At 48.8% G+C, this 11,159-nt stretch overlaps 1 protein-coding gene across 1 annotated transcript; it reads right to left on the bottom strand.

The window, feature by feature from the left end:
* Positions 1-501: 501 nt before the first annotated feature.
* Positions 502-10,874, bottom strand: LOC142819703 (trypsin-like). Its single transcript, XM_075908262.1, has 5 exons — positions 10,844-10,874; positions 9,050-9,215; positions 5,610-5,863; positions 2,043-2,179; positions 502-1,499 (listed from the first exon to the last, which is right to left on the bottom strand). Exons 1-5 carry the CDS (start codon positions 10,872-10,874, stop codon positions 1,341-1,343), a joined length of 747 nt encoding a protein of 248 aa, XP_075764377.1. The 3' UTR covers positions 502-1,340.
* Between the last annotated feature and the right edge of the window lie 285 nt (positions 10,875-11,159).

Below are 11,159 nucleotides of genomic sequence, written 5' to 3'. Positions count from 1 at the left end.
GGTTATCTCAATTACTTTCTGTCTAACACCTAGGCTGTGTCTACATTGGCACCCTTTTCAGGAAAAGGGATGCTAATAAGACCAGTTGGAATTGCAGATGCCGCGGGGATTTAAATATCCCCCGCGGCATTTGCATGAACATGGCTGCCGCTTTTTTCCAGCTCGGGGCTTTGCCGGAGAAAAGCGCCAGTCTAGATGGGATCTTTCGGAAAATAAAGCCTTTATGATTCAAAATGCCAACGCTGCCCTGAAGCCTGGGTTCTTTTCTTTTGCAAAACATTTTATGCAGCCAAAGGAGGCAGGGTTATAGGAATAAAATACTTTTATTGTAGACCTGCAACGTTTCATCATGAGCAAGGCCATTTTTTTTTTAGCATTCTCGCTGTGCTGGAGGTTAAACATGTCAGCTTTTCACACCCATTCACAATGGAGCTCCTTCTCCCCTCCCCAACCTTTCCCCCTGTCCTCCCCTCCCTCTATCCGCCCTCCCTCTCTCCCGCAAAATGTGTGTATTTCTCATGGAATGGGAGCCTCATGAGGAATAACGGTAGTTCGAATTAGGAGCTTAATTCCGCCTGTAGCCGCGGGCAGGTAGTTCGAACTACGGGGCATTTAAAAATGTGGATGTTCGGGAACATGCAAAAGAAGCCAAGGATATTTAAATCCTGGGCTTAATTTGCAAGGTCAAATGCCTACATTAGCTACTGTAGTTCAAACTAGGGTGGCATTGTAGACATACCCTTAGTGTGGGTGCAGCACTTAGGAATTCGACCATGGGGGCACATATTTCAAAATAAGGTCCTAGTGTAGACCAGGACCAAATGTTTAATCCACTCTTTTCATCTGGAAACCCACCTCACAGTCGTCAGGTGGATCTTGTGGTGAGTACAGAGGTTTTGTGGTTGTCCGGCCAATCCCGAGATTCTAAAGCAAATCTCTTGATTTTTCAAATTGGCCTTTGGATTTCTGAACTGCTCCTGTTCACTCCAGGCTGATTCAGGGCTTTTATGGTTTTTGGAAACCAGTTGAGAGAATTTCAAGCTGATCTCGTGTTTTCTAAACCAATCTCACAATCTCCAGGCTTATTTGGGCTTTTTATGCCACTTGCACATTTTTCATCCAGTTGCTGGATTGTGTCAGGTCTGTGTTGTAACTGCTGGCTGCTTTGGATTGGCCGCTCCTCAATACCCCCAGTGCAGTGCTGCCCGAGCAATCTCTCCACACTCCACTCAGTATCCCCCCGGTGCTGTGATGAGGTGAGGAGAGGCATGGTGGGGAGCAGGGGAGGGGGTTGGTGGGTTACTGTGGCAGGCGTGCTGTGCTGTGAGTCCTCACTCCCATTAGGTGGGCCTGTCCCTTATGGTGTCCCTCACCCACTGGACGGCTTTGCAGACATTGGCGTAGACCCCAGGATATCCCCGCTGGGCACATACGTCTGTTCCCCAGGAGATCACGCCATGCAGCATCCCCTCGCAGACCAGTGGGCCTCCGGAATCACCCTACAAAGAAACATGGAGGTATCAGCAAACACAGGGACACCCAAGCGTGTGTGCACAGCGAGCAGGGCCCGGCCCCTCCAGCAGGGGGCAATAGACACACACACACACACACACACACACACACACAGAACTCCCATCCCCTCTAGCAGGGGGTGACACAGACACTCAGACACATACACGCACACAGACACACAACAGGCCCATCCCCTCCAGCAGAGGGCGACAGCCAGACAGACCTACCACATGGGGCAGCAGGGACATACAGACAGGAAGGGTGTAAAGAGCAGAAATGGGGTCAGGCGAACCCAGTTTTCTCCACCAGTGCTGGGGGTCAGGGCAGGCCAAAGAAGTGACTGGAGCATTTAGGCCTTGGTGCAGCTGGGGGGCAGACTGGCTGCTCTTCCAGGGGGCAAGTAGACAAGCTGGCGACTGCCCCTCAGCAGCAGCCTGGAAGGATTTGGAGGTTGCCGGGGATAGGACAGTACCGAGCCCTGTGAGCGCCGACACCCGGCACCTGCCCCGATCTCCAAGGTTGCCCCTTACCTGGCATGCGTCTCTGCCGCCCTCTTCCACGCCGGCGCAGAGCATGTTCTCTGTGATCGAGCCCCTGTAACGCTCCTTGCAGCTGTCCTTGCTGACACTGTAGATATCTGCGCACTGTAATTCATCGGGGAAGGTCTCTGGGCAATGACAGGAAAACACGCTTGTGAGGAGGGTGCAAGAGACTTAACCTTAGTGTAAGGCCCTCAGCTGGCATAGATCCACTGACCCCAATGGAACGATGGCTTCTTGAGCCAAGCTCAGGATCTGGACCCATTGACCCCACTGAAGCTACGGCCCATTGACCCCAGCTGGGATCTGCCCCATTGACCTCAATGTAGCTATTCTGCATTGGTTCCTCTTGGGATCTGTCCCATTGACTCCAGTGGAGCTCTGGCCCATTGACCCCAGCTGGGATCTGTCCAGTTGACTCCAGTGGAGCTCTGGCCCATTAACCCCAGCTGGGATCTGTCCAGTTGACTCCAGTGGAGCTACAGCCCATTGACCCAGCTGGGATCTGCCCATATTCCTTTTCTAAAACAGGAGATATTAGACTAACAGAAAACCCAGAAAAAACCCTCATTTCAGGTCAAAAGAGTTGTTATTTTTAGATACCAAATGTTGCGATATTTTAGTTTTCCTTGTGACTGGAAACATGTCTGTGACATTTTAAAACCAACGAGTAGTCCTGTGGCACATTAGAGACTTCCAAAAATACACAGTGTCATGAGTTTCTGTGGGTTAAACCCAAAGAAGTGGGCTTTTAAGTTACAGGTAACATGAGACTTCATAATGTTTTAAAAGTGCTTTGAAATCAAAAGGAAAGGAAATTTCCAAAGAAAATGTATCGAATAGAAAAAAATGCCATTGTGTCTCCGTGTGTGTGTGTGTGTGTGTGTGTGTGTGTGATTTTTTTCTGAAACAAATGAGATATACAGTCATACCGGAATACAAAATATATCGGAAGGATCGAACAGGTCGTGCTTGGGGAGAGGGGAGTGGCACTATATGTGAAAGAAAATGTAGAATCAAATGAAGTAAGAATCTTAAAGGACCTTCGATGGTCCATAGAATCTCTAGGGCTATGTCTACACAGGCGAGATCTTGCTCCAGAGCTATGCAAATGAGGCTAAGCGTGGAATATCGCTTAGCCTCATTTGCATATCTAATGAGCCGTCATTTTTGCGGAAGAGGCTCTTGCGCAAAAAGGAACTTTCATCACTGCCCCGTCTTGCACAAGAAAACCCACTTGCACATTGACGATATTCATGAAAATAATCACTGTAGCAGCATTGCGCAAGAGCCTCTTCTGCAGCAATGGTGGCTCATTAGATATGCAAACGAGGCTCAGCGATATTCCACGCTTAACCTCATTTGCATAGCTCTGGCGCAAGATCACGCCAGTGTAGACATAGCCTATGAGTAGTAATTCCATGCTTCAGTACTAAAAATATAAAGGAAGGGATATATTATAGACCATCTGAGCAGGACAGTGATAGTGGCTATGAAATGCTGAGAGAGATTACAGAGGCTATCAAAATAAAAAACTCTCTAATAGGTGGGGATTTAATCTAACCCCATATTGACTGGGTCCACGTCACCTCAGGATGGGATGCAGAGGTACAATTTCTTCATACCTTAAATGACTGCTTCTTGGAGCAGCTGGTTCTGGAACCTACAAGGGGAAAGGCTATTCTGGATAAAATAAACAGTATAACTCCCCGGGGCCAGATGGCATTCACCCAAGAGTTCTAAAAGAACTCAAATGGGAAACTGCTGAACTGTTAACTGTGGTTTGTAACTTATCATTTAAATCAGCTTCCCTACCTAATGACTGGAAGGTATTAAAGTGACGCCTATATTTAAAAAGGGCTCTAGAGATGATCCTGGCAATTAGAGACCGGTAAGTCTAACGTCAGTACCAGGTAAATTAGTTGAAACCCTAGTAAAGAATAAAATTGTCGGGTACTTAGATGAACATAATTTGTTGGGGGAAAGTCAACATGATTTCTGTAAAGGGAAATCATGCCTTACTAATCGGCTAGAGGTCTTTGATGGGGTCAACAAACAGGTGGACAAGCAGAATCCAGTGGATGTAATGTACTTAGATTTCCAGAAAGCTTTTGAGAAGGTCCCTCACCAAAGGTTGTAAGCAAAGTGAGTTGTCATGAGATAAGCGGGAAGGTCCTTTCATGGACTGATAACTGGTTAACAGACAGGAAACAAAGGGTGAGAATAAATGGTCAGTTTTCTGAGCAGAGAGAGGTAACTAGTGGGCGTCCCCCCATTTGTCCTGGGACCAATCCTATTCAAGTTATGTATAAATCTAGAGAACGGGGTAAATAGTGAAGCAGCAAAATTTACAGATGATGCCAAACTGCCCAAGATAGTTAAGATCAAAGCAGACTGTGAAGAGCTTCAAAAAGATCTCACCAAACTAAGGGTATGTCTACACTACCCCCCTAGTTCGAACTAGGGGGGTAATGTATGCATACCGAACTTGCTAATGAAGCCCGGGATTTGAATTTCCCGGCCTTCATTAGCATAAAGCCGGCGCCGCCATTTTTAAAAGCCGGATAGTGCGAACCCCGTGCCGCACGGCTACACGCGGCACGGACTAGATAGTTCGGATTAGGCTTCCTAATCCTAACTATCTGTACACCTCGTCCCATATGAAGAGAGATTAAAAGACTGGGACTTTTTATCTTAGAAAAGAGGAGATTAAAAGGGTGATTTGATAGAGGTCTATACAATCATGACTGGTATGGAAACAATTTGAATAAGGATAAGTTATTTACTTATTCCCACAATATAAGAACTAGGGGTCATGAAATAAAATTAATAGGCCTCAGGTTTAAAACAAACAAAAGCAAGTTTTTCTGGACTCAGTGCACACTCAACCTGTGGAACTTCTTGCCATAGGATGTGGTGAAGGCTAGAACTTTCACAGGGTTCAAAAAAGAGCTAGATAGATTCATGGAGGTTAGGTCCATCAATGGCTATTAGCAGGGTAGCCAAACCCCGGCCAGAGCCACTTGCCAGCCACGCTCTGTGCATGTGCAAGATTGGCACTGTGCACGTGCAAAGCGCTGGTGAATGGGGCTTGTAGCACGACCAACTAAAATCTCCTTGCCATGGGCGAGTAGATTCAGTGATTTGTCGAGCCCTGGCTATTAGTCAGCATGGGTAGGAATGGTGTCCCTGGCCTCTGTTTCTCTAGAGGTGGGTGACAGGGGAGAGATCATGTGAGGATTACCTGGGGTGACCTCTCTCTCTGAGGCATCTGGCATTGGCCACTGTCGGAAGTCAGGACACTGGGCTAGATGGACCTTTGGTCCGATCCTGTCTGGCCGTTCTTATGTTCTTATATTCTTGTGAGATCTCCCCAGATGTTGGTGTTGTCGAAACTGCATTTTGCAGCAACAATTGTTTCAAGTTGAAAAATGTCCCGTGTGAGAAGCCAAAGACTGTTGACAACCCGTTAGCAAGGTCTCCCTAACGATCATCAACCCCTTTCCCGACGCTGAGCCCAACCTCAATCCCTCCCTTCCATGCCCCAGAGCCGCTTACTTTCGGGGGTCGTGACGGTGCCCCATCCTGACACGGTGCACTTTGTTCCAGGCGCAAGACACTGGGTTGCCAGGCTGATTGTGCTCACGTTGCTATTGAGTTCAGCCGGTTCATCCAACTCCAGGAGCATGAAGTCATTGTCCTTAAGGTGGCTATTATACCCCGGGTGCATGATGATATTTTTAACTCCTCGAATCTGTTCTGTGCCTTCGTTCGTCTTCAGATTATAATCCCCCAGATGCACCCGCACTGACCTGCGTGGAGACAGGGCAAAGGAGGAGATCAAGGGGAGGCGAGTCAAAGTTCGTGGCACACAAGCAAGTAGTGTTGGGCCACGAGTGGATTTCCTGGGGCAGAGGCGACCTCTGAGACCTCGCCAGCTTGGGTCCCGTACGGCTCACTTTGACTCCAGACACATCTGATCTTGGTTTTTTCTTGGCACACACTTCGCCTTCACAGAACTGAGCAGAGCCATGGGGAAGGGCGTGTATGGGGCAGGCCACAGACACAAAAATACAAGTATTGGTTACTTTATACACAAGTTTCACCCTATGCATGTATCCTCCATTTCCATGGTATTGTGCAATGCATAGTTGGTTCAGTTATTTTTAGACCCAATGGCTGGACATAAACTGCTTTGTTCTCCTGCCACACCTACGCAATATAGTTCTTTAGTTGTTCCCCGGTCTGACGATTCCCCTTCCTCACATTCTTAGCCACTTTTGCTGACACGGCTGCTTCTTCTGCCCGGTTTTACCCGGCTGAAATAACCTCGAAATAAGCTATGTAAGTTGTGTAGTTCCAGTCAAGGGTGCAGTGTAGATACATCCTGAGTTACGCTAAACAGGCATTATCATACTTGTATAATAATAATAATAATAATAATAATAGTGGAGTCTCCATCCCTAGAGGTGTTTAAGTCCTGGCTTGACAAAGCCCTGGCCGGGTTGATTTAGATGGGATTGGTCCTTCCTAGAGCAGGGGGCTGCACTTGATGACCTTCTGATGTCTCTTCCAGTTCTATAAGGGGATGGTTTGAGAACATGATCTTGGTAACTAATTGACCATTCATTATCAGTGGGAAATAGGTCAATGGAGTTACTATAGAGAACTTTCTGGGTGTCTGGCTGGTGAGTCTTGAACACATGCTCAGGGTTTAGCTGATTGCCATATTTGGTGTTGGGAAGGAATTTTCCTCCAGGGTAGATGGGCAGAGACCCTGGAGGTTTTTTGTCTTCCTCGGTAGCATGGGGCAGAGATCACAGCTGTAGGATTCTCTGCATCTTGGGGCCTTCAAAGTATTTGAAGGCTTCAATATCTGAGACATATGTGAGAGGATTATTCTAGGAGGAGTGGATGAGATTCTGTGGCCTGCACTGTGCAGGGGGTCAGACTAGATGATCATAATGGTCCCTTCTGACCTTAAAGTCTATGAGTCTATGAGAATTAATGATCAGGGCTTGACAAACGGTGACGAAAGCCGCTCGTCAGCCCAGTCAATGGGACTCCAGGTTGAAATCTACTCACCACGGGCGAGTAGATTCAATAGTTTGTTGAGCCCTGATAATAATAATAAATGAAAACATACTAATCATATGTTTAAAAATGTCAATATCTCTTGTCAACCTTTTCAAACATGCTACAATTTGCATCTGAGCCTATTTCTTTATGAGGGCCCTATTAGTTTATTTTGCGAACATTTTCGCAACAACCAAAATAAACTTTTCTCCCCTGACATTCGGATTAGTAGAAATTCTTTAACCCAGATTTGCTCTTTGCCATTCTCAGTGCTACCACACGGAGGTGTAACTTGGGATGAGCGACCATAGTGCACTGGATGAGTCAAAAGTAAAACGAACCATATTTAGTGGGTCTCGTGAGTAGGGGGAGCCGAGGACAGTGTGAAAGGCCAGGTCATGTTTTTCAGGCGGGGGTAGGGTTGCATACAGAGGGCAGACCTTCTATATTGGGATGATCCCAATATTGCTGGGACATCTGGTCCCTCCAAGCCAAAACCCAGGGGCAAAGGATCCAGGATCAGTTTATGAAAGATGGGGCTGTATACAACTAAGCACCCAACCTCCATTCATGCAGCTTCTTCTGGGAGTCTGGTGTCCACCCCCTTCTCCTGGTGGCCTGGGGCTCGGGGCTTCCTTCCTCCTCCCCCCACATGCTGCCTGGGGCCTTCTTGCAGGTCGGAGCAGAGCTGCCGAGGCTGGGAGCTCCTCTCTGGCCCCAGTCTGGCAGCAAGGAGCCCTCCCATGCTGCTGCCAGAGAAGAGCAGACAGATGCGGAGTGCGGGGGCAGACAGGGAGAAGCTCTCCATGGAGTGGAGAGAGAAGCCCAGAGAGGAACCCACAGTGATATGCAAGCCCATCCTCAGGCAAACCAGCCCACACGGCTGAGTGCATCCTGAATTTGTGGGGCATTTTGTCATTACCAAAGCAGCCGTTTTCACCCAAAATCAGGAATTCCGTCCCTAGGCTTACATGAACTACCCGGCTGCATAAGGCTCTTGAAAAAACTGCCCTTACACAAGGTGCTGGCCAGACGGGAAGTAAACTGCCTTGTGGGATGTTACCCCAGGAGCAAACACCTTTGAAATAGAGCTACATGGAGAATGTCCGTAACCCCAGAGACCAAAAGGTACCTGTGCACACACATAAGGGCAACTAAACAGCAAATGAAATTAAATGTTGATCAATGTAAAGCGATTCACTTTGGAAAAAAACAATCCCAACTACACGTACAATATGATGGGGACTCATTTGGCTACAACTACTCAAGAGAGAGATCTTGGAATCCCTGTGGATAGTTCTCTGAAAACATCCACTCAGTGTGCAGCGGCAGTCAAAAAGGTAAACAGAATGTTAGGAATAATTGAAAAGGGGGATAGAGAATAAGACAGAAAATATCTTATTGCCTCTGTATAAAACCATAGTACACCCGCATCTTGATTACTGCGTACAGACGTGCTCCCCTCATCGCAAAAAGATCTATTGGCATTGGAAAAGGTTGAGAAAAGGGCAACAAATAATGAGGGGTTTGGAAGGGATCCCATATGAAGAGAGATTAAAAGACTGGGACTTTTTAGCTTAGAAAAGAGGAGACTAAGAAGGGGCCGGTCGGAATAGTGCTGTATTTTGAAGAACCAGGGGGATGCTCCAAGGACTGATGCTGACAAGCGTGGGGGCGAGTTTCCTTCTGCCCACACCACTGGGGAGAGCCATGCGGGCCTGCCGCCTCCGGGCTGAGCAGCCACATCTAAGGGTGCAGAGAAGAGCCACAAAATGGTGCAAGGACTGGAAAAACGGGAGGGTGAGGCTGAGATTTGGGAGGGGCAGTGGGAGACGTGGGCACAGACGGGGGGACCCCAAGGAGAAGATAAGAACTGGGGATGTGGCCTCCTCCTTCCTCCCCCCACCTCCATGCCAACGTACCCGAGGTCTTTGTTGCAGTGCGCAGCAGTCAACACCCACTTCTTGTCTACCAGGCTCCCGCCGCAGTGGATGTGGCCGTCCTTCACGAGAGCCACTTGATAGGGCCGGGAGCTGGCAATGCAGGGCTTCCCACCAATGATAATGCGTTCCACTCCCTGTAAGGCTGCTGTGGAGAGAGGTTCACGTCAGTCAGCAGCCGGCCAGGGGCCGGGGTGAGCATCAGCCACGGCCAAATGAATTGACTGGTGGCAGAAGGGCCATGAGCTTCTGCGAGCTGCCACTTGTGCACAGCCATGCAGAGCACGAGGTGACCTGAGGCTGTCCCAGGCAGAACCGGCTCATAGGCCACATGGGGTTCAACACCCCCATTTCTGCGCAATTTGCCATGGGGCAGGGAGAGCGGCTCTGTCTTTCTCCTGATGTGCCTGCCCCTGGCCCGCTCGGCTCTGCAGCAGAAAGGACACGGGGCAACCGCCCACCATGCAGCCACATCAGCCAGGCCACGTGGTTGCTGCCAGAGCTGGAACCAAGGCTCTGGTGATGCTCCTCTGGCAGGGACAGCCTCACCGCGGCCCGGCTGCAGCCACAGCACACAGGGCAGTCTGCAGCGCCTCTCGCCAGGGGAGGGAGGGAGGAGAATTGTTAGCGGGCACAGAGGTGCGCACCTTATAGGGAATGGAGCTCCCCGGTGGGCGGGGCTCGTTAGCAGCCGGGGGTGTGGCCTGGCAGGGGTTCATGGCCCCCCACCGCTCTGTGGACCAGTGATTGGGAACTGCGGCCCTAGAGTCAGGAAAGTGCCTTTTGCTGTTTCCAAGAAAAAGCCCCCAGAGCTGATCAAATGATCGGTCTCTGGAAATCACCGTTAGCACAGGCTCAGCAGTGCCCAGAGTCGGTCACCGAGTGGCGTTTCTCGGCTTTGCCGCAATACAAATAATTGAAACTTTTTTCTTCCTATTGGAAAATGCCATTTGGCTGAAGCTGAAAGTGTCTGGAAATGAGCTGGTAGCCAGGTGACTTCTTTTATCAGATCCAAAGAAATCAACCTCTATGGGCCGGCCTCCACAATCAAACTACATCTCCCAGGATGCCTCATAGCCTGGGAATCCCATGATGCACTGGTTTCTCCTTATCTAGTGGTGCCTGGTGAGTCATGGGATGTGTCATCTGACATTACTGGAAAAAAGCCATTTTGATTTTTCAAAAATAGTTTTATACACATGATTTTTTTTCTTAAAAGAATTAGCGTCCTATTCGAAATGGCGCTCTGCTCTGTATGTTTTTACAAAAGCTTTGCATGTAAAGACATTTGACGTCTCGGAGAAGCAGATTTTTCTCCCCCAAAAACATTCCAGTTTGTGGGAAATTTCAAAATTCTTCCCTTCTGTCCTGACGCGGGATGAAAACCCCTTGTGAAATCAGGGCTGCCGGCCGGCCCCACAAGCAATGGAGGCTCATCAGCGACGAGGCCTGTCTATGTTAATCCCCTTTCGCAACCAGTGGAACCGATTTAGGTACTTCCTGGAACTCTGCACTTCCTGAGAAGCAACTTCTCTTATGCCATGTCTAAGACTCTCATAGAATCAGAGAATCATAGAACTGGAAGAGACCTCAGAAGGTCATCAAGTCCAGCCCCCTGCTCTAGGCAGGACCAATCCCAAATAATTCAACCCAGCCAGGGCTTTGTCAAGCTTAGACGTAAACACCTCTAGGGATGGAGACTCCACTACTTCCCTAGGTAACCCATTCCAGTGCTTCACCACCCTTCTAGTGAAATAGTTTTTCCAAATATCTAACCTGAAACTCTCCCACCACAACTTGAGACCATTGGTCCTTGTTCTGCCATCTCTCACTAGTGAGAACAGCCTCTCTCCATCCTCTTTGGAACCTCCCTTCAGGAAGTTGAAGGCTGCTATCAAATCCCCCCTCACTCTTCGCTTCTGCAGACTAAACAGACCCAACTCCCTCAGCCTCTCCTCATGGGTCATATGCTCCAGCCCCCTAATCATTTTGGTTGCCCTCTGCTGGACCCTCTCCAATGCGTCCACATCCTTTTTGTAGTGGGGGGCCCAGAACTGGACACAATACTCCAGATGTGGCCTCCGCAGAGCTG

This window comes from Pelodiscus sinensis, chromosome 24, assembly GCF_049634645.1.
Source record: "Pelodiscus sinensis isolate JC-2024 chromosome 24, ASM4963464v1, whole genome shotgun sequence".
NCBI classification, from domain to species: Eukaryota; Metazoa; Chordata; order Testudines; family Trionychidae; genus Pelodiscus; species Pelodiscus sinensis.
Note: the sequence above shows the minus strand (reverse complement) of the source record. Positions and strands in the feature narration are given on the sequence as shown.

Coding starts and splice junctions, on each gene's coding strand:
- LOC142819703 (XM_075908262.1), bottom strand. CDS start 10,874: ATGGTCTCAAGTTGTGGTGGGAGAGTTTCAG. Junction 9,216..10,843: donor TTGTGGTGGGAGAGTTTCAG/GTTAGATATTTG, acceptor CTCTCTCCACAG/CAGCCTTACAGGGAGTGGAA. Junction 5,864..9,049: donor CACTGCAACAAAGACCTCGG/GTACGTTGGCAT, acceptor GTCTCCACGCAG/GTCAGTGCGGGTGCATCTGG.